This window comes from Erigeron canadensis, chromosome 8, assembly GCF_010389155.1.
Source record: "Erigeron canadensis isolate Cc75 chromosome 8, C_canadensis_v1, whole genome shotgun sequence".
Classification (NCBI taxonomy): domain Eukaryota; kingdom Viridiplantae; phylum Streptophyta; class Magnoliopsida; order Asterales; family Asteraceae; genus Erigeron; species Erigeron canadensis.
In genome coordinates, this window is record NC_057768.1 from 4084965 (window position 1) to 4110358 (window position 25394).

At 31.0% G+C, this 25394-nt stretch overlaps 2 protein-coding genes across 2 annotated transcripts; both read right to left on the minus strand.

Moving 5' to 3' along the window:
* Positions 1-261: 261 nt before the first annotated feature.
* On the minus strand, positions 262-5548 carry LOC122579170 (molybdate-anion transporter). The gene is made up of 9 exons (XM_043751283.1): positions 5229-5548; positions 4982-5126; positions 4422-4590; positions 4037-4292; positions 3546-3634; positions 3102-3284; positions 2936-3021; positions 2352-2436; positions 262-1037 (listed from the first exon to the last, which is right to left on the minus strand). Exons 1-9 carry the CDS (start codon positions 5428-5430, stop codon positions 900-902), a joined length of 1353 nt encoding a protein of 450 aa, XP_043607218.1. The 5' UTR covers positions 5431-5548; the 3' UTR covers positions 262-899.
* Positions 5549-7639: 2091 nt separating this feature from the next.
* On the minus strand, positions 7640-10076 carry LOC122578796 (acyl-CoA-binding domain-containing protein 3). The gene is made up of 3 exons (XM_043750833.1): positions 9367-10076; positions 8407-8512; positions 7640-7959 (listed from the first exon to the last, which is right to left on the minus strand). Exons 1-3 carry the CDS (start codon positions 10038-10040, stop codon positions 7948-7950), a joined length of 792 nt encoding a protein of 263 aa, XP_043606768.1. The 5' UTR covers positions 10041-10076; the 3' UTR covers positions 7640-7947.
* Between the last annotated feature and the right edge of the window lie 15318 nt (positions 10077-25394).

Below are 25394 nucleotides of genomic sequence, written 5' to 3' on the forward strand. Positions count from 1 at the left end.
TATTATTATTATTATTATTATTATAACTTAAAGTAAATGTGCGGTGAGATTTGGATTAAGGTAACTGCATGGGTAACTAATTTGAGGGTGGGTAAATATGACGGTGACAGGGTTCAGCCAGGTACTTTATGGAGCCGAACATGACAGTTAGGATATTAACACGAGACTGAGGGCTTGAAGATATACAGACAGTATCTCACTATCAAATTGTGTCATCTTGGATGTCAGTGTTAGGGTTCGACCCACTAATCAATTAACACGTCGCTCTAAAAATAAATAAATAAATAAAATTTGTTACATCTTTGCTGGAATAATTTGATACAAGTGATTGGCTTATTTTGGCATTATAATAGTAATGCCAGGTATACGCACATATAAGTAGGTTCTTTACTTCTTTTTTGTCGAATACATGACAGTTTGACTATTCTTCAAGTCATTAACCATATAACATCCATATGAATAGTGTTAATTACAATGGTGGTGAGAATTGGTCCAAAAAAGAAGCAGCAAACTGTACGTTGTCCACATTTCAACCTCCATGAACAGTATAAAATTCTCTAACTGCAGTTTGGTGATACAAAAACTTTCAGGCATCTTATCTGGTGCCTTCTAACTTTCTCGAATATACAATAATAATACACTTCAAATCCTTGCTTTTGATACCGAATAGAAAAACTTGGGGACAGGTACTTTGCTTTTGATAATTGACCTGAATGGCATCTATATATTCACAAAACTTCTCACCTGGGAAAAAATATCAATTTCTCTTTGGTTTACCAGCCAGGTATATGCTGGTTCAACATCACAACTTTCAACCTTCAAGCTGGATCCATCTTTTTCGCAATTGATTTTGGACAGGTTGCACCAAAATGCGTTGGTGTTGAGTATACAAGGTGCATCTAATGTTTATGAAAGTTCTGACGGGGTGACTGTTTACCGGATTGCTTCAAGAGATGCATACAACCAGCTGCAGAGAACAATGCAATTGCACCAAATGCTATGATAGTCGAATTTTCAATGCTCCCATTGTAACCTCTCTGCCATATAATAAACCCTTATCAGCCAAATTGAGATTCCCATGTTTATCACATCATAGATAATTAGATACATTCATGTTAATAAGCCGAAGATAATAGATTCATGCTGATACTCCATGAATTTTAAAAAAGGATATCTTTGTTTGCATCTCTTATCAAAAATAAATATATGTTTGACATAGCGTAAAATTTTCTGATACAAAGTCTAAGTTGGGGTCTGAAACTTCATTCGACGAAGGGAGCTGATGCATGCGACCTGCGACCTGACCCAACCCGCAATATCTTTTATTTTAGTAAGTTACCGTTTTTATTATGGATTTATTTGTTTCCTATTTTAGTGGTGTTAGAATTAGTATATATAGGGATTCTAGTTATTGTAAATTCAGTTCATTAAGTTGTATAAGAAAATTGACATTTGTCAAGAAAACCTTTATGGTTTCGGTCTTTATTAATCGTTTGTTCTTGAGTAAATCGATTGCTAAAAAAACTGCATCAGAAACTTCCATTGATGGGTCAAAGAGCTCAAGATACGGATATATACGAATATAGAGGCAGGATGGGTATTATGCATGAGGAAGACTATACAATTATTAATATGGATGGTGATGGTTATTTTATTGAAAAATATGAAGACTCGGATTGTGGTAATGCATGTGGGTATGAAACTTTTAACAAGGATAATACACTTATGAGTTCAAGGAAATTAAAGTATGGCAAAGAATCAAGAGTAAAGGTTGGGTCATGTATCAATTCAAATAGTGTTTCATCTCATTGTGCGATAAAACTAGCCAGATGTAAATACGTCAACAAAATTCAATCAGTTGCAAAAGAGTACCATCAAGTTCAATTTTGGTTCGTCCCACTTAAGTATCACGAGCATAATGTTATGTCACTATCTAGTGGTTGTTTTCAACTCAAGTGGCTTTGGTTTGAAGGCAAAACTCGAGGACGAGTTTTTTCGAAGTGGGTGCAAATGATGCAGGCGAGCCGTAAACAGACCCAACCTGAATATCTTTTATTTTTATAAGTTTTTATTTTATTATGGATTGATTTGTTTCCTATTCTAGGTGTTAGGATTAGTATAGATAGGGATTCTAGATATTGTAAAATTCAGTTCATTATTATTAAGTTTCATAACTTGACATTTGTCAAGAAAACCTTTATGGTTTCGGTCTTTCATTAATCGTTTGTTCTTTAGCCATTTGATTGCTGAAAAAACTGCATCAGGAGCAACTGTACATTCAAAACTATATTAAGTGCCTTTATAATTATTAATCGAGCCAAACCTTCTACCAACTTTCTTGAGCTACATACCTGGATCAGGCAGAAAAGAATTGCAGCATTTGCGGGAGCTAGAGACAGGCTAATCATTCCTCCACGCAGCTCATTTGGCACATACCTGTTTATGAAGTGAGGAAGGATTCGGAAATTACTTTTCCACTTGATTGCAAGAAAATTGATAAAATAAATTTAGCGTATATAACTTGGGGTGGCAAATGGATGACGAGGCACACCAGTTTCAGTTCAAAAAGCTAATTTAGGTACTAATATAAAAGAGTCCAATAGCATTGACTTAAAACACTTTCTATTGAAATTTCTAATATGTCTTTTACAGAAAACTAAGGTGTCAAACATGATTACAAACCTTTACACGATTTCAATAACCGATTAACTTTTTCTTTTACAAAAATGTTTTAGCAGGTTTATGCATCAGAATCACTAAAGTTTGAGTTTAGACCCAATTGGCCCATCACTTTTTGAGCTATCTTTCTTATCCTAATGTGCCAGTTAGATAAAGATCATAGCCAGAAACAACTCTTTCATACGTGGATGGCACAGAATTTTGCCACCTTAAGTATATATACAAGACAAGAAAAAACAAACAGAACATTGCTTACAAAGTTCTCAATCTGGCTAAAGAAGGTAAAATGAGGCCAACACAAGCATGAAACATACAAAAGAGTCCTACAAGAATTCCAATTTCCTGCAAAAGTTTTGCAGCTTAATAACCAATCCACAAAATGTCATTAGCTATCATAATGTAATTACTAAAACAGAACGTACCTGATAATCATAAGCTACTATTGACAGAGCTAGCCCTGCTATAATGAATGCATATACTAGGCAATCCTCGGTTCTGAGGGGTAATGGTCCATTAATGAACCATGGAAAAATTGTGCTTCCTAACATTTTAGCTCCCGACAAACAAGGATATATCACGCCCAGATTAACTTCTCGACCATCAGCCTGAAATCAAGATTTGATAGGTAGACTAAGCATCATATTAATTACAGTATGCTCATCAAAAAGAAAGAAAGAATAACTTTAAGCTAAAAAGTACATTCATGATCCATATAGCATAAAATACAGTACACTACTTTTTAGGCAGGTATGTATATTGAAGAGTCTATGGGATTGTGCAATGATCTTCATTACAGATTCAGAATGTTATTAAAAAAAAGGCATTTGAAAAATGTTGTTGAAATGAAAGTAAGATGCATAACATACCACTATAGTTGGGGCCCATAATATCCAAAATGCTACAACAGAGAACTGAACGCAAGATTGTGCCCAGCCCAATAACCATATTCTTTTATCTGCAAATATCACATTACATTTGTGAGAAACTTCTCACACAAACATATACTCTTGACGTTACTTTTCACAGCCTTTCGTCATATATATAAAGTCAATTCTCAAGCATCATATTTTTGTAGTTTATATTCCTCTAAGATAACAATTGTGACTCCAAAGGAGTTGTTATTCGTAGGGTTAATGGTTTCAATATGAAGGATACACGAATATCTATTGTTGTATACCCAACTAAAAGTGTGTCTACTGTAGATATTTAACTTTCAAATCTCAGTTATTAGATGTACCCAAATCCAATAACCGAGATTTGAAAGATGAATACCTACAACAGACATACTTTTAGTTGGACACACACAATAGACATACATGTAGAGTTGATTAAATTTTGGAACCATTGGTGTGTTTACCAGAGAAAATATGTGTATTTAGTGACACATGATACTCCTTAAATGTTGAAGGTGGAGATTCTCTCCATTCTTGTGCTATGGAAATGATACTGACAAGTGCCAATAATGCAGTAACAGTTGAAGGAGTAAACATGTTCCTCTCAATGTCACTACCGACCAACCAATTTACAAGCACTTGGCTGCCAATTAAAGATGCAGACTCAAGGAAGGTCATTAACCAAAACATTTCATTCAACGAATCTAACCTGTGGCCTAGCTGTAAAAACCAACAGATATCTCTAGTTAGCAATGTGTGACATCAGAATTGGTTAAGGAGGAGATGGAAATATATATCAAGTAAAAGAATTATCTAACGTGACCAATGACATCATGTAAAAGCACCAACCTTGTCATGCTCAACCACCATCCACGTCTCGAAACCAAAAGAATATATTGAACTGGCTATAGAAAGGCAAATGCTTGCTAACCAAATGCTTGGATGTGAAAAAAGTCTCTTGCAAACAGAAATAACAAGGTGCAGCATGCAAAACATCAAGCAAACTTTTTTTCTACCTCTGTAAAAAAAGCATAATAATTACCATCCATATTTCACACCATCCAACCAAGCTAAGATACTAAATACTATGGACACTAACTGAGATGTGCAGTTGACTTGTTTCTACTACATTGTAATCCAAAAATATGAATTCAAGAGATCGGATATGTATGTTTAGTCTGCGGCGTGCAGCTCCTAACGACCTACAACAAGACAGTAGCCAACTAATTCTGCTCAAATGTAACTCTATCTAGGTGGCAACACATAATATAACAGGACAATGCAGTGGTACTAGGATATACTGGGCTATACTAGGAAAACACTCATAACTACTCGATTGGTTTGTTGACCAATATTGTTTGTTAACTTGTCACATTGTATTCTATAATTATACAAGACAGGAGACTTACATTAAGTCAGACAGCATCCCTAAGCAAGTCCCAGCAAATAATGCAGATGCCGAACCAACGACAAGGCTCGACACCATTTGATCCTTACTTAAACCGAAATACGCCATCTCGTATTCCCCAAACACTGACCACATTCCTTCCATCACTAACCAAACATCAAAAACACAATCATTACAGTACACATTCCAACAATATGTACAATAATACATACATATGTGTGTGTGTCAGTGTGTATATATATATATACCTGAAGAGAGAGAGAAAATGAAGATAAAATGTCTCTGAAAGCGAAGAAAAGAAGATGAAAATGATTGATCAAAAACAGAGGAAATCCTGGAGGAATTATTTTGAGGTAAAAAAATGATTGAAAGTAAACATGATATAAATATGAATATTGAGAGTGGCTGCTGATTGTTTTCCCAAACTTGGCTTTCTATTACAACTCCCATTTTGGAGTAATCTGATGTTCAGATCTGGATCGCCGTCGCCGGCGGTCGGGTTTTTTATAGTTACGGGTGCCGCCGATTTTTAGATCCGATTTGATCTAATTGGGTCCCGATTTTGTTTTGGGCCTATACATACATAGTTACATACAATAAGTCAATAACCTACTTAAAAGCCCTTTAAAAACACTAACAACAGTAGTATGGTACAAATACCAATTAATTAAGAGGGGTGATCTAGTTATCTATACGAGAGATTGTGTCTGCGCGTTGCGGCGGTGAGATGGTGGGGTCATAGGTCAAGTCATGGAGTATGATAGTCAAATGCTTTAGCCGTACGGGCTCCGCCCTAGTATTTAAAAATTCGTCGAAAGTATCTCTAATGAAAGAGCATGAAATTTTAAAAACACTCATACAATTTTTATAATTTATCCTATACGGTTTTTGAGATAAAATATTTTAAATTAATTAGAAGAATAAAATGATTTATAGGGGAGGGAAAAAAAATGAGTTTTTGATATTTGAGAAGAGAAAAAAAAAATGAGTGGTTGAGATTTAAGAGTATTATAAGTATATTAGGTAGAGATGTCTAAATTATTAAATAAAAAATAAAATAATTTAAGTAGTTCAAATCACTTTTAAAATTAAAAAAAAAAACAAAATGCTTTATAAAATAGTATAAATAGATACAGATATAGATATATATAGATATAGATATAGATAATCCCAATTTTTGACTATACACCATCAAATATACTTTATTATGTTGTGCAAACACATTTAATAACGTATGATCAAAACTAATGATGTACAAATCGATTCCTATTAATTTATCCAGGGTTTGAATCCTATATGACATATTTTAGAGTAGAGGTAGATTAATGACTGGAAGTCTGGAAAGGATCACAAACAAAGTCTTATTAAAACATTAAAAGTAGTCAAAAATGATTGGTTTACTTTAAATTGTCATGGAAAAAGAAAACAACCAATGCAAGTCAAGAGTAGAAAAATGGCCTGAAGAGAAAGCATAGACCAAAGATTAGGTGGAAGATAAATTAAGCACGACCCAAATGAGCTTTCTTAAAAAAAAAAAAGATACGGAGTATTAATATACTTTAGCAATGTTTTAAATACCGGTATATATCGACCGGTATCAACGGTATTACCGGTATCGGAGGGTACTCTGGTATTATTAAGTCCAGTATTTCTGGTTCTTTCCGGTATTTTCATTTTATTTTTTTTGAAATTTTTTTATATGTACTTTAATGTTAATTGTTGTTATTTGTGAACATTAAAACTTATATTTTGTTATGAAATACCTATTTGATATTATTTTTTAGTAGATTATAATTTTATTTTGACTATTTACATTATTTTATAACAAGTTTTGTATTGTTTTTATATCAAATAAAAAATTAAAATAATCGTACCGGCTAGTATTTCTGGTAATACCGATAATTTCAGAAAAATTTTTAACACCGATATGATTAAAATACCGGTTAAAACATTGATTAATGATTATAACAGCTATCGTACATGGATTTGTATAGGCTTACTTACCTTTGTACAAGACTACCTATTGCCAAAAATAGACAGCAGTATCATGTACACACTACACACATCCACACACGCATGTGCACATTCGGTTTACTTCCACTAAATCTGGTCGAAATTATTATACATTTCATCTCTTTCATACGTTACCTATATGATTAGTCAATCTAAAATTTTGACATTTCATCGACAAAAATCTTAATTATATACTGTATATCGATGTATATAATAGAAAAGATGGAAAGACTTGTTTTTCCCTCGTGGTCTAATTATCTACACAGTGAAATAAAATACTGAGACCATGCTTCAACGTACAAGCTTGACATCAAAACAACTTCTCATTTGGATCCAGATTAGGATATACTGACACCATACTTCAACGTACAAGCTTGACATCTAAACAACTTCTCATTTAGATCCAGATTAAGACATGCCAACAACAAATACCCCATGACAATTAAAACATTGAGTAAAGCACGAAAGGTAAAATCATGTAAGTTCCTATCACGTGAGTACTTTAACGAAAGCAATCCATTTTTTAACCAACCACGAAACCACTTGAACCAAACGGGTTATCGATGTAATTTTTTCAAAATATGAATGATTAATGGAATTCGTGTAAACTGCATGGACTAACGGACCATCTGTGTAATCTGTAATATGCAAAAGGACTTTTCTATTCAACACGAGGAACATACCAACAGCAATCATACTTACACCAATGTTAATTAGATACAAAAAAAGAAGAGATTTCCAGCACTTTTCTCCAAAATGCTAGCCATAACAAACGATTAACATGTTTTACATTTACAAAAGACGTCGTTGTTATTTACTAATATGCCCGACTGTCTGTCGATGAAATAGCCTAACTCATCAAGGAGACAACAAATGCTGCAGTTCCTAGTTAGACCCAATAATGTGAGAGATACTGCCAAGGAGCCCAAATCAACCCAGGAACAACTTCAAGTGTCATTGTTTGTCCTAAATGTTTATCAAAAAGTATATAAATGAAATGTCAGTGACAAACAAGTAAACTATACTTATGTTTATATAAAGGACATAAACTCCAACAGAAAATACAGAAAAGATTTGGGAATTTCATAAGACCTTGGATATTGAAGTTGTGCAACTTATAATACAATAAATATTCTTCTAGTATTATTTTGATTTATTTTATCTTAAAATCAGGCCCCTCATAAGGTTATCAGAAAAACCTTTCCACCTCAAAACCTATAAATCTTTAAATAAAATCCAAAATCAGCCCCAACATGACCCACTACTTAGAAAAGATATCAGACAAAATCCAACCATAGTTCATCTATCCAATTCTGTCTTTAAGAGAGTACAAATTTTTAAAGAGATAATGTTGGCTTTAAGTTCCTTAAATCAAATAAAGTGAACCAGTAACATGAAAAGAATTATTCTTACAGAAGCATGACTTCCCATCCAATCAGGAACATGTTGAGAAAGAAGAGCAATATATTGTTCCATTGCTTCCTCTCGTCCTAAGTTTTCTAAACGTTTCCATGAATTCCTGCGGATAAAAAGGTTCCATATATTAAGAATCATTAGAGATAAATTAAGAGAAGAGAGATTGCTTTGGAAAAAATAAAAATAGAGAAAAATTAGATGAGCCAAAATAGACAGAGATTCACAGAACAGAGCAGAAAAACAAAACAAAAACAGCACATGTGCTTCTTGGGAGTTCCACAAGATTGTATTTATCATATCAAGTCTGCTTTAATGTAATGAGAAACGGTGATGCAATATTGCAATTTCATATTATATTATTGATTTTGAAGTGTTTGGCTATTCAGTGTGTTTTAGCTACCGACAAGGTTACATCACGTTTTGAAAGTATATGAGCCAAACACGTCCTAGGCCGGGAAAACGGGCCAATTTAACCCGGAAACAAATTGTTTCTGTTGGAAGTCCATTTTTTCATGTATTATAAATGAAAAACACACTTATGTTTAATCTATTGTTTATAAGCAATTACAAATATGCATCCCCAGACACCGTTTAAGTCGGGAAATTATAGCTTGAAAGTTGGAACCATCTTGAAATCTCCCTATATGACCCAAATCTAAAGAGCAACAAAAAGATTAGCAATAAGGAATACTAAGAGGCTCCAACATTTGGCATTTACATCATGTAACAAAGGACCAATTCAATTTTCGCATTAAAAAAACTTAACTATCAATATAGTTGTATATTCATATTCACCTAATAAGTAAAGAATTCTTAAGATGATGTCTACTTAACTCAAAATCCACATTTAATCATCTTAAAACTTATATTCTTCACACATCCAAACAAATAAAAAATGCAGTAAAATTTCATACCAATTCAATGCTAAAAAGACGCACAGTAAGAAATATCGCTTACCAATTAGCCCGGGCAGAAACCTTAAGAGCCATGGGTTGTGGTTCATAGCAAGATCCTTCAATGGCAACCCTATGCAGCCCATACAACTCAACCTTTACTTCATTATCAATCAAATCACTACTTTTCGACCCCATAAACGCCATAGCCGCACCAAACCTCTTCTCCAATTCGGTCGTCTCAATCCCCTGCCAATCATCATCATCAAAAACCTGCTCAACTTTCACTTCACCAACATCATTACCCCCGACAATTTCCTTCTCAACTTCAAAACCCTGATCACAATCTTCCTGAATCACACAACCCAGATCACTCTCATCATTTTCCACCAACCCCACATCAAATTCATCATTTTCCATTCTCTCAGGCATTTCATCAAACACCTTACACGCATCGTCTCCACCGACACTTTTCGGGTCATTTATCACAACCCCAGCTCCTAATTCAGCTTCCTCATATCCAAAAACATCATCTTTACTAACACTAACTTGATCTTCAACTATAAAGCAATCATCTTTGTTGAACTTTTCATCTTTTTCAGACACCACAATCCATTCTTTATCAATCTTTTTTTCTTCAACATCTAAACTTGATGCAATTGAAAATAACTTAGCAATTAATAAAGAAACTATCAGAGATATAGATATTGTAAATATTAATTCTTGAAATAGCTCCATATATATTTTCTATAGATAGATATAGATATAGATATAGTTAGATAGATATAGTCTAATAAGGGGTTTGGGAATATGATTTAATGATAAGTAAATGTTTTTAATTTTTTGATGGCTTTGAAAGAGAAAGATAAAAAGGAATTTTGATGAAGGCAGGAAAGTATATACGATTACATATGCTTCTTAATTTGTTTCGATGATAATTTTAATTTTTAAAATTTAAGTTTTTATGAAGAGGTGGGTCAATTTGGCTTACGTGTATAAGAAGAAGGGTTTTTGTTTTTCTTTTCTCCACATTTTTAACCTTAGCAAGATATTTTTTGTTTTGGATTTATAGTACCTAAACTATTAAAGTGTTGAAAATTGGTACATAAGGTTTCATCGAATGAAAATTGTTTCATGAAAAGGGCCTAAGAATCAAAAAATAAAATACACAGGTTTGAAAATGCATGATCATAGCAATTTTCTGATTCTGATTGCTTTTAACTTGTAAACATATGGTTATAAGGAAAAGATATTAAGCGTAGTTAGAGTTTTCTATAATAATGATGAAAGATAGATTACTCGTCAATTTTGTTACATCAGCGTCACGTTAACAATTTTGAATTAACGTACATATGTCTACAGCATCTCATCACTTCCGTGTCACTTTATTTTATTATTATTATCCGATCATTTAAAAAGAAAATGCTAATTATTGATCAAAGGATGGAACTCATATACGCTCGTTCTTCACTTGTCGGTTAACCGACGATCAGTGGCGGCTCAAGGTTTGTAGAGGCCTCAAACGAAATCAATTTTGGAGGCCTAATCCATTACGATATAAATTAAAGTAACAAAAAAAGTAGCTCGACTTTTGTTATTCAACTACTAGTAATAAAAAAGATGTAGATGTTGATACAAAAACTAAAAAGGCGTTACTGCAATGTAAATTGTATAATGATACTTAGTCCTAAATCCAAACATTAAGTCTAATATACAGAATATTGAGGCCTTGAAAATTTGGGGGCCTAAAGCGATCGTCTAGTCTCGTACTACTGTTGATCCACCTCTGCCGACGATGGCCACTGACGCAAAAGATTGACATGTCGGTGCCAATGGCATTGCTCAAGCGGCGAGAAGCAATGAAGGAAGTAACGAAATTAAGTACGAAACCCTTAGAGACAGTCTAACACCCTCCAAAAACATACTTAAATAAAAATGTATTTTTATTTGAAGTTAAAAATATAATACATTAGTTATCTTTGTTGAGTTTAACGAATCAAAGGAAGTGATTGTATATATTTCATATTGTTCGATTGTGGTTACTTAAATCATATGTGACAGTAGTGTTAGGTAAATATTAATCTTGATTTGATTAATATAATCACTAGATCATCAGCATATTTTTCTTTTTGTGGTAACTTAAATCATACATAATAATAGTGTTTGGTAAATGTTGATCTTGATTTTAGCTTTTGGGTATGATCACCGATTCACCGTCATACATGGTGATATGCATAAAAAACTTCTAATTTTTATACATAGTTCATATATAACCTATCATATTTTTGTTGGTCAACCGATCATGTATGAACCATTTTAAATATGGGAAAATCAGATATGTTGTTAACAGCGTATATGACGCCTTCACACTTCTTCTTCTTTCAATTTAACATATGCTAAATTAAATATCCACCCTTGATTTTCATATGCAGCAACCGATATTATATATTGTTAACAGTATATATGATAACCCCAAATATTGGTCCACCATGAACCATATACAACCAATAGAAATTCTTGAGGCATATTTATTAATAAAAAAAGGTTTAACCTTCAACCATATACAAGTTTTAAAAGGCTATACATATGCATAAAAAAAAATATTTAACATACAACCATGTATAAAATTTACCAAACACTAACTAAATTGTTTATAAAAATGAGTGAATTCGTTAAGATGAATTTCAAGTTTTACCAAACATTATCTACTATTTGATCCACATGGATCATTTCAAGCTTTAAAGTTCGAAATAACTATAATGAATTTATATTAATTCAAAAACATGTGTATGTAAAGTGTAAACATATATATTTGGGTCTTTCAAAGCTTTAAGACATAAACTTTATTTTATTTCTTATAGCTTAACTAAATGGACATGACAGCGGGAAAAAGGAAAGAAGAAAGGAAAAGACCAATTCAACTTGTTATGGATTATCATAAGTTCATAACACACATAAATGTTGAAAAGAAGAGACAATATGGCACCTACAATGTTATATTGATCTATTTCTATTATAAATTTATAATCATTGAATTCGTTAGGGAGTAAAGAGGAATACATTGGGGGTTCAAAAGCAAATATAGAAGTATAAAGAGGGACCAAAAGTACCTTCGCCATGGTCCATGTGATAATATATACGAGTAGTCGATTAGCTGCTTTTTAGGTACCAAACCTTCAATAACAAGACCCAAAATGGGTGTTACGTCTATTCCTTGTTTGGTTAAATTAGAAATAATCTTAAATTAATTAAACATATATATCAAGAAAAGATTAAAAAAATAATAATAGTAATAATAATAATGTTTTATTATTGGTTTAGGTTAGAATATGCTGAATATATTATAAATCTGAGTATATTTACTGTAGAAGACAATCAAGCTTCAACAAAATATAAACTTTTTATTTTTAATACATACCAAAACATAATAGAAAAACAATGACCCACGAATTAATACAAAACACATTGCTTAAGTTAGTGTCATTAATCTTTTTGGTCGATCAGATTACTAAAAGTGGAAATAACTTTAAAAATTCAACTCTGGGTTATGCCTTTTGTTTTCTTTCATAAAACTCAAATGTGACACTAATTATATTCTTTCATAAAACTCAAATGTGACACTAATTATATTTAGGGTTAAGTATTTTCAAATATAACTAATAATAACCAAATGTTTATAATAGTAACGAACTAAGTTTTTGGACAATTTATGTTAATAACTTGATAAATTGTAATATGACATATGTGACAATATGAGTCGCCATGTGCAAGTTTTTGATTGGACGGCTCATGATTTGAACATTTTTACTAAGTTTTTAACACACAATATCCAATCTGATAGTTGATTTTTACTATATACATTTGATCATAGTTTGTTACATTTCGATGCCCTGTATTTGTATTTATATTTTACGGCTAATGTTGCACTGTATTTACATTTGGTTCTAAGCTATTCCATAATGTTATCAAGAATTAAATCGTGGTATTCTTTTCAATAGACACGGTCTCTATCACCTAACAAAAGGTGGAATGACATGACACTTAAATCCATAAGAAATTTGGATGTTCTTTTATTTTTTAAAAATAATAAATCTTCCTAACCAAATAGTCTAATAATTCTCCTAAAACATTAAGAATGTGACACTATCCACTAATTATCTTTCCTAATTTTTCTCTCTGGTTTTTTCACATGTCATCATCTCATAGTTAGAAGGATTATTAGGTTAGGAGGATTAATCATTTCCCTTTATTTTTTTATAGATAAAAGTAAGACAATCTCGAAGATTCGTTTGTATCACATTTCATTGAAATTTTGGAACCAAACGGCCCTAATTATGTGTAAACATAGATTTCGTGCTAACCATTATTTTTATTCGATTATACGTGTGATCATTCTCGATTAACTCACTTGTTATTCAATTAATCTCGTTGGTGATTGTGGCTAACACATGATTTTTGAATACAATATGTAGTAACATACACCACCTAAAACATATTGAGACCGATATATGAATTATTTACAACATTTGTTATTAGATAGAAAATTTTTTCCTTTCATTGTTTTATCTATCTTGAACTTCTTTCTTACAAAACAACAAGGTCGTTACAAACAGAAAGACTTTCATTGGTTGTCGTTTTGAGTTAAGCAAGTTTAACATATCTTTTGCAAACCTTCTTAGGAAAAACGAAAAAGATATTAAATGACTTATTCAATTCCTTCGACTAAGACATAAATTGCGTATTATTTGAGAAAGCTCTCTACTTCATTGTAATTGGACCTTTGATTGAATGTTGATATTATTCAGATAGTGGAACATTCGAATGATATATAGAAAACAATTATACATATTTTAAAGTCCTTATTTTTAACAAAAATCTAGTGCTCAAATATAATCTTTTCCGAAAGAAATGTGTATTTTTTGTCAACAGATATTTTTAAGGCTAAGTTCCAATAGGAGAAAGATTTAAATTCGTTATCAACATATGGCGATGCATGATTGAATACTTGCAAACAAATTGTTTGTTTAAATAACATGAAGTTATTTTAAATGTTATTTAATATTAAAAAGTTATATATGACAATGACATCCTTTAGAAAAAGTGAAAGACATATCCACGGATACCACACAATCAAATGCCACCCTAATTATGACATGGCATGATTCCACCTTATCATCATTTTTGCTATTTTTGCTATGAATGAATATGTTAAATGCCTTGTTTCTTTTTTTTTTTAATCCGGACGGAGTGGAAATAAAGTTGTACTAATTGAAAGGTGGATCGCCCCAATTATGTTTTAGAGTGTCCCAATTAAATCGTATCCCATATAGGTCGTTCCCATTGAAAAATGAAAATAGGAGCTAGCACCTATGTACGTTAATGCATTTGGATCTTTTGAAAGTTGTATGTAGTTTGTTTAGGAGAGAAACAATTCATCAAACGATTTGGAGTAAAATGTATATAATACTCGTATTATACAAATATGCATTTGGTATTATACAATTTTTTATGTTTTAGTTTAAGAAAGAAAGAGCCTAAAAACACAAGAATGAAACATTAAGATGGTACTTTAGAATCCTAGTCATCATGACTCATAAAATGAGGGAGGGGATAAGAGCAAGGTGGCCAAAATGTGTTCTCATGGTTATTGACTTATTGTATTGCCAGATATGTTTGAGTGACTTGTTCGCACCATGAAGAAATAGTATTTTACTTATTAGAAATGTAACTAATAGCACATCAATAAATTAACCATAATTTTTTTTTACGGAACTTTTTGCCTGAAGAGAAACGTTTCTTCAACCGAACATAGATAATTATGTCTGTTTTTATCAAGCAGACATAAAAATTTTTCCATCCAAATAACTGATTTATTTCTATTGTTATTTATCTTTGAACACATTTAAACATCAATTTCTATATTTGTCTGAGAATTTATTCATAATGTCACAACCATTTTAAGGCTATCTCCAATGTTAAGGACTCTTTAGGCGTTCTTGAGTTGTCACATCATATCCTTACAAATTATTATACATCCTTATAAATCATTCAAATTCTATAATTTTATCTCCAACCATACAAACATCCTTAGATATTCTTACATATTCTTTTACCTCCAACTAAAAACAAAAATACATTAGATAAGGACAAGTAAAAGCATGAAGAGCATCCTTCAAATTAAAAATCCTTAGTTTTGGACAAGCTTCAATGTTAAAGGATATCCAACGACACCTAAGGGCTCTGGGCACCCTCATTGGAGATAACACAATATTAACCCCTCCCTTTAATACCACATTATGCAACATGACAACTACTAGTCTTCACTATCTGTCTATCTCCATGGCTGACAATGACATTAGTCACATTAGGCAGAAGTATATCCTCACCAAGTCAAAATGCAAACAGATAGTCAAATTAATCTAGAAACCCAATAAAAATTGATTCGATTAGATTTAATTTTGGAGTCAGTTTGAATTGTTCGAGTGTATAAATTTATCTAGCACGAAATCACATCATCGATCATTAACATGCTATTCGATTAAGGCATTATGGTCGCACAACATCCAATTCAACGTACATTGAGCATAAAACCCATTTTTTGATTTTCTTTTACTCATTGTTATTCAACATTGTGAACTAGCTAGCCACCTTTTTTACATGGTAGTGTTAATCTTATCTTATTAATTTAAAGTTTTCACTACATATAATATACAATTAGGATGGAACTTTTAAGAGGCAAAAGGGGTTCCATCCCCTCCATAAAAGCTTATTTTTAATACTAATTTTCTTATATATCTTTCAAAATTAATTTTCATAATACATATTAGCCCCCTTCATAAAACAAAATTTTATGCCTCATTGAGTTCCGCCCCTCCATAATCAGTGTTCAAGTTCCGCCACTTAATAGAAAGTATATATATATATATATATATATTATCTTTATCTTTATCTTTACTCACATTTAAGGGAAATTATCCCTTCCCTCTTAAGCAATTCATACTTTGAAATGAACATGTTATAATTTTTCATTTATTCACTAATTAAACATATTCAACTAATATATACTAATAATATCTTTATTAAAATAATTTACAACATTAATACTCTAAATCATTATTTTACATAAATTAACTTTACATTCACTACCACATTCTCGATTCCCTATCACTGCCGTCGTTACCAGTAACCCACCATAGCTAGCCATCTTTAGATAGTAGTGTTTTATTTTATTAATTTAAAGTTATCACTACATATATATTCTTAATATATAGAGTAGGATAGAGATCAAAATGGAAATTCTTAATATATAGAGTAGGATAGAGATCAAAATGGAAGGCCTAAACAACAATAAAATTAAAAAGAACATAATTCTATATATTAACATTAGATTCATAAATAACTTTTCATTCATGATTTATCTTTACAGCTCATAACCCATTATGCAAATGAATATCTCTGGTTCCAGCCCATTCAATAAAACAACTCTTATTCCATTTAACTCTATGAGGCCAATGGCCTTATGGCCCAATAAAAGTTGGACCTAATTACTGTAATACATTGTGTTGCTCTTACTAAAATGCGGAAGGCCTTTGAATTTGGATGATTAAGTCATTGAGATGAAACAAGATTGGCAAGCTCTAACGTTTCATTAAGTACTAGAGAGTACCCGCACAATGCGACGGAGGTAAAGGCGACGGTTGTTCGCGGGGCGGTGGTGACGGCAATGGGTGGCCACAGTAGTGGCAGTAGCGATAGCGATAAATATGTAATTATTAATGTAAAAAAAAAAGAAGATTAAGGAATAAAGAATATTAGGTTTGTTTAAGTATAAGGGTATTTTAGGTATAAAAAAAGTGTTGAATTTCTTAAAATAGAAAAGTCTGTTTGCTTTATAAGGGATTATAGATATAGATAAAAAAAATCTTAATCTTAATATATACTAAAAGGTAACTGACCTAACCTCAATTGATCGATCACAACCCTCAATCTCAAATTTAATTAAATCAATACATGTCTAAATTAATTTACATATTTTGGTTTTGCATCACCAATTTACACTTTAACCCAATTTAAATATACTTAATTTACACTTTTTGGGTTTTCTATCATCAATTTACACTTTAACCCAATTTAAAAATATTTAATATTTATTGCATAATATCTTATCTACTTTTAATCAAACTAAATGTAATATTTTTTTTATTAGTAATTGTAATCAGACTACAATTAAGATAATCATTGTTATTATTAGTAATTGGATTAAAATTATATTTAGGATAAAAAAAAATCTTCTTATATAAACCAAACCCTACAAATAAAATTATAACATACGAAATCATTGGAAACCCACGAACCAACTGCTACTTTTATTGTTTTTAAGAACCATGACTAACGAAAATAGAATTATTTTTTTTACAAGACATCAATGTAAACTCAGTCAATTGTATAATCAAGGTAAAGATATTGCTTCTCTCTGGTAGAGTTTGTATAAAAGAAACTCTGCTACACCATCCAGCCTTAATATTATTTAGCATTCAGTATATACATTTGAATATCTCAATTATTTTTTAAGTATATTTTTACATTTTAATATATATAAAAAAAATTTGTTCCTTATACTAATTCTTATATTGATAATGTTGTAAAACCTGTGTATTTGATAGTACTAATACTAATATACATATAATTATAACTCAAAATATAAAAATTATTATCTCTAAAGATATATAAAAAAAAGACTTTAATTCTAAAATAGAGAAATTTGAATTAGAAAAAAAAGTGATGTGCAAATCGCTTCCCTTAATTTGTTCAAATATGGTTATTAATTGGGAAAACGAATTCCTATTTTTTATAATTATAGAAAATAATTGTTTGAATGATACAATTATGAAAACTATAACTTTAAAATTTATATTATCTTATTTAAAATAATTTTTTATTATTTTTTCTTTATTAGCATTTTTATTTGTTTCATGTTGTACGTTGTTACAAATTTTTTGACTCTATATAGGATTTTTATCATATGATATAATAAATATTGGTTATAAGTATTTAGTTTTACATTGTTATAATATTATGATATCTATATAAAAGAACAACTACCGATATGTATATGATGCTTATAATATATAGTAAAACAATAAAAGATTGAAATATGACAAAATCACCATTTTTTAACATTTTTTGTTAAACTAAGATATTATAAAAATTTAACATGTCACTAATTATCTTTAATATATAAAGATTTATACCGTCATTTAACAAAAACAATATAATTAGCATACATATCCTACTCTTTAAAAAATATATATATATATATATATATATATACTAATAATAACTTTTAACACAAAACATTTCTTGAAATAATAGTACATCAAGTCTCAATATGTTTTATTTATAACTATTAATTATATTATAAGTTATAAAAACAACTTAATATATAAGCGGAAAATAATCTAGGTTCATTTAATTGAAAACTCAAAATCATTATTATTCCGTATAAACGTCTTTTTGACGCATAAAAGATTTCAAGAGAACAGAATGTAAAGTTTAAGTATGAAGGGGAGTGAAAACTGTTGAGTCCCAAGTTGATCAGTTAATACGAAGGATAAGTATAATGTATAAATACAAAGTAAACTTAAAATGAAATTAAAAATAAAAGTAAAGATTATAATGTAAAATATATTATAAACTGAATATAAAATTACTAAAAGAAGCAGTAGCCTGATGGGCTAAACCTTATTCATTTAACACTAGATTGGTGTTTGTGCAATGCAGCAGCGGTAACGGCGGCGGTGATGGTGTAGTTATTAACGTAAGAGTAATTTCGTTGCGGTTGGAAATGAAAGGGGGGTGGAGGGGAACAAGTTTTGAGTTAGGGTTTTTACTATGTGTTTTTGCGTGAGGTAGATATAGATGTTGAATTTTTTGAAAAGTATTTTAGTCACAATCTATAGAATGGAAATAAAGATGTATTAAAATGGAAGGTAGATATAGATAATTTTTTACGGGTTCATCTTATATCCATGACAACGATATAATTCATTCAATAGGGGCCGGTTATTTAGAGTCAACCTTATTTAGAGTCCAAAAAGGGTCCATATAACTTACACATGTGTAAGACCGTCCATCTTCTCTGGTGACTTTTCCGGCGAGAATCAGGTTCGTTACACATGTGTAAGTCGTGGTGGTAACTTACACATGTGTAAGTCGTGGTAGCGGTGGTTGCCGTTGCCAGAAAATCATGGTGGTGGTTGTGGTAGGAGGTGGTTGGAATTTCAGGAGATGGAAGAAAATCAATGGACCCTTTTTGGATTCTAAATAAGGTGAACTCTAAATAATTTTTCCCTCATTCAATATATTCAATTATATCAAAACAAGATATATAATATTGTTTCAAAGAGTAAATGTCAATAAAAACGTATCGACTTTTGGGAGTAAATGTCAATAAAAACGTCTCGACTTTTGGGAATTACCTTTCCTTTCCGTATTCGTATGGGATTTCTCTTGTAATTACAATTGTATTTTTGGTTCTTTTAGTGCTTTATTAGTGGCCCATTAATGTAATATACTGTCTTTCTAAAAAGAAAACGGGTATGACTTTATGTCAATTTCTCAGTCTCGGGTTATCCACCAAAAAGGGTTTTTTAAGGTTTTTTTAGATAAATATAACTTAAGCAATGTTACAATAACAAAATAAATTATAACCTGCGTAAAATGCGGAAGAACCATATAAAAAAATACATACATTTATACAAAAAAACTGGCATAATAATAAAAAAAAAACATTAAAGATTTATATAATTGGAAGAATAAATAATTAAATAAAAATAATTACATAAACTAACAATAAAAACATAAATATCTTTCTATATCTTCATTTGTTTTGAAAAAAATTACAAATTGGACATTTTATTTTTTCTTTGATCACCTTCAACTATATATATATATATATATAACATAGTTATAAAAAAAATTGTAATATTTTGTATCTTAATATTAGAAAGTAAACATATTTTACTCAATCCTCGGAACAAATTACACCAAGTAACATATATATGAAATTTGTATATAGCACGAGATCATGATTCTAGTGATAACTTTCATAACATTATCCAATCATCATACACAAAAATATATTTTTTTAGAATAGCAATCTCTAAACTATAAAAATTCTCATTTATGAATATATTTTTGAAGATATTTTTGTGACATGAGCTCACGATTGAAAAGGCTTAAAAAAAAAATCGAATTGTTAAGAATACAAGAAGATGAATATTATTATTCTGAAAAAAATTTAAAGTGTAATTAATATTGTGTTTTAGTTTAAACAAATTAATTGAAGTTGGAGGACTAATATCATTTTTTTTTTAAAATTTAGTCAAAGATAATGTAAGCAATATGATTTAAGGATGGAGAATAAAGATGGAAATTTAATGAAGGGTAAAGATAACTTCATGTTGTTAGGGGTTGGCATTTGATGGATTATGGACGAGTGGTGGGTGTGGCACCACGTTGGAACACCGCCGGTCAAAATGAGTAGTCAAATCACGCACTCTATAATCCATTTTCTTCCAATCATTACATATAATTTGACTTTATTTTTGTTTTTAAGTTTACTTTTTATTAAATTGTAGTGAGTGGTCAGATGCCAACAAAAATTCGGATGAGTAGTGAGTAAGTGGTGGAGTTGAGGTGACATAATATAATTGGTTAAAAATGAGTGGTGAAAAAGAAAGTGGGAGATAGGTTGTCATCCCCTTATTTAAAGTTCCTCTTTTAATATATATTAAAGATACAAATAATTTTCTACAAACTTATGTGTCAATAATGAAATGAAAAGAAAAAAAAAAAAAAAAGGAATTTTTACATGTAATTGGTCCATTTAATTTACACATCACTTTCCAAATATTTATAATTGTTTGCAAAACTAAGCATTCGTTATAAAATTCACACGATTCAAAAAATTAATCTAGTTTCTCCACCCACAATATGACGAATCATTTCCCCAAATAAGGCAATAAAGGCTGCTTGTTATGTAGTTTTCAGCAATGGGGCATAGATATTTACACCGTTTTAATTGATTTGAATATTAGTTTTCTTTTTTTTTTTAAAATGTAATTTATCAGTCAACTAGCTAATTATTCCGGGTTTGCCCGGGTTTAATATAAAGTTGATGTTTAACAAATATTTGATAGTTCGACCATAATCTTAATCTCATAATAGTATACCTTATATTTCGAAATTATATAATTAGCTTATTAATCCGCATAATATAACGATTGAAATTTAAAAGACCATGTATAAAATTAGAGTTTTCAAATAAAAAAAAAACTTTTTTTTTTGGAAGTAAAGGACATCATAAATAACAAAAATAAAAATGAAATAAAATTAAAGAAGTAAAGTGCTTATGATATCATAAGTAAATAAACAAAAAACTAAACTTTAAGAAAGAATTTAAAGATGATAAATAAGTTGTTTTAATAAGATGATGATGTCATAACAATTGTCGTTTTTTTTGAAAGGTGTGGATCATTTGCCCGCAACAGGGGATATAGTTTATAACTTACGTTATTTTAACCGGGTCCGTGCTAGAGTGCCCTTTCACCCTTAATACCTAGTAGGCGCTGTTGTAAAACTCACCGAGTAGAGCTGAGTACTCTCCGAGTATTCGTTAGGATGTTGAGTAGACCCGAGTCGGCCGATTATTCCGAGTACTCTTCGACTTGGCCACTTTGACCCCCGACCACATATACCCAATTACTCCTGTTAGGTCGAAAATCGACTAAGTATAATTTGTTCAAAATAGTTGAAGCTCAGTGAAGAAAGCTTGCTCAGGATTCTGAAGTCATTCAGAATATAGCTCACTGAAGCTTCACTTCAGATTCAGAATCAACCAACACTGAAGACGTTCAGACGGAAGTCAAAGACTGAAGACTAAGGAAGAAGATCATCTCAGAAGCAGAGCTCAGAGAAGATCTTACCTGAAGTTGAATCTGAAGAGGCTCAGTGAAAAAGTACTTACAACACTTTTTCACTGATTACGAGGAAAGTCTTTTTGCAGCTTTAACTACCTTTACCCGGTTAATTACTATCAACCTGGGATTGGGAAAGTTTTAGCAAAAGGTTGGGAATAAAGTATGTCAAGTCACATCAAGAAACTTACATACTTTACCTTAAACAAGCATGTTATGGATTTGTCCCACGAATCCATCCAACCATATTTAGTACGGCATATTGCCATGTCATCAGGACATGTTTGCCTATAAATATAAGACTTCTCACACTTGCAATATGGCTTGGAACTTGGGCAATTGCAACGTGTGATATTACTCTAAGTATTCTTACGAGTAATTCCTCGTTACATAGATCATTTGTATTTCTTGGTTGTTTAGATACTTTCACAAGTGTGATTATCTTTGTTCCGCAACAACTCTTGTATTTTGTTTATAAACAATAAATAAAATACATTGAAAAATACATCTCGACTCATTGCCATAATACTTGATTATATTTAGTAATTTATATAGTTTCAAGCAATTATACTTTATTACTCTTATCCATTATCTGGATCGTAACTCTAACTAGTCCTATCTAGTTTCGATTTACTTGTCAGTCGGATTACTTGATATAATTTGAGATTATTATCGTCTAACTTTATATCTTGTTATATCTTGATTTCGTGTACATCTTGTTAGGTGGACTTACAACTCCCAACTCACTTGTCGACCGACCTGGGAACGAATAGCGTCTTCCGCAACCTTGCTAGTAGGAGGAGAAACTCTCAACTAAACCACCCGAAAGCATGACATTTAATTGGGATAGAACTCTACCCCCTCCACCGGGTCCGCGCTAGAGAGCCCTTTTACCCTCAATACCTAGTAAGAGGAGAAACTCACAACTAAATCACTCGGAAGCATGACAATTAATTGGGATAAAACTCTGCCCCCTTTGCAGGACTCAAATCTGCTTCACTGGAGGACTTTATTGTGAAATTCCCTCAAATGTCTTTCCTATGTCTCGAACTCGAGACTTCCAGCATATAAAGCTGGTGCTTAGCCAATGAGCTATAATGGCAAGTACACAATTGTCTTTTATTTAATATACCCCAAACCCATAGTGATTGATAATATTAGGCAAAAAGAGATGGTGATACTATTTTTGAAAATTGGTAAATAGTTGTTTCAAGCAAAAAAAAAAAGAAGATAGTTACGTTTTAATTTACATGAGACTTAAGCTAGAAAATAAATAAATCATAAATCAATTAGAAAATGATTTAAATTTTAAGTAGGATGATGTCATAAATCAAAAACATAAAAAAATAAATAACTAATATGGAAAGTCTAATAATGACAAGTAAGCATTATTAAAAAAATTAAGGGATTAATCACGGAAAGACTAATGTACTTTTTCTTTTGTACATAGTTGGCCATTAAAATTTTTTTATTCATGTGTATTACCAACGAACTCTTAAAATTTGTACATGGTTGAACTAAATATTCAAAATTGCTTCTCTTTTATACCCAAATCTTCAAAACCGCTACTCTCTATAAAAGGAAAACCCAGATTTCTCACCGGAAAACTTAAAATCGGCATTTTCTCTCTCGTTTTCTTCGAACTGAAACTCGAAATTTGTACCAAAACACTCGAAATTAGAATCCGCACAAACCCTAACCAACGTATATACGAATTACAGTTCGCCGGAAAGAGTTTGCTTCGCCGGAAAACACAACCGTTACCAAAAGTTAACATTTCACCTTTTTTGGGTCAAATTTCAAGCTTGGAACTACGAAATATTAAATTGTTGCTGGGTTCATCACAAACAGATAGGAAGATTTCCTAACCGTTACGGTTCCGAAAATGTTTCACAACAGAAGTACAGTGTGTTTTGAAACTTCCTGAATATCCAACAGATTGTCATTTACCATCCTACCATCAGACAAAATAATATTGAGAAATAATTTAGAGATATCCACCAATGGCTAAGTTATGTTATATTTAATGGATCTAAAGAAAGTTAACACTGCCGTCAGACAAATTATGTCATAAAGGCCTAATTCTCAAGTTATTTAGAGCAAAAGAAAGGTAAATTTACAAACAGCGAAACACCAACGCTGCTGCATGATTAACGGTTGCGTTTTTCGGCGAAGCAAAGTTTTATCCGGCGAACTGTAATTTGTATATATGTTGGTTAGGGTTTGTGCGGATTTTAATTTCGAGTGTTTTGGTACAAATTTCAAGTTTCAGTTCGAAGAAACGAGAGTGAAAATGCCGATTTTAAGTTTTCCGGCGAGAAATCTGGGTTTTGTTTTTAGAGAGAGAAACACTTTTGAAGATTTGGGTACGAGAGAGAAGCAATTTTGAAGATTTGGGTTAACCATGTACAAAGTTTAAGAGTTCGTTGGTAATACACATCAATAAAAAACTTTTAATGTGCAACCATGTACAAAAGGAAAAGTACATTAATCTTCCCGTGATTAATCCCAAAAATTAATGATGTCATAAGAATTTTGTTTTATTTATATAAGAGATTTTAAAAGTTTTGCATATGTTATTTTAATCGAATATGTGGGCACCTCAATGAGTATCCCTATTTATTATCCCTTTTGAGGGGGAAAAATCCATATCTTAGTAAATGCTTGAACTCTAAACTTAGAAAGTATGTCTCTTTTAAAATATATTCATTACCGTTTTAAATCAATATTCTTTACGCCAATTATCTACACCATTCAATGTCGTCACCATCATCAATAGTCACCGTCACCACCATCACCACTAATTGTTGTCACCATCACACCACCGCCATATATGCGAGTACCCGACCTTTTAAGTTATGTTAATTATATGATAATTTATACGTAACTCCAGACTCCCTAGACTATCATTACGTCATAAATTTGATTCAAATATAATTTACTTGATTAGACTCGTCTGTTAAACGGTAACATTATAATAATTAAGCGAAAATATTATAATTAATAGATAATATATGTTATTTTTTTAATACTTGCAAATCATTAAAAACTATATTGTAATAAATCCATTAGAAAATATTATAGTAAAATGATTATTAAATATTTTCGAACTTTA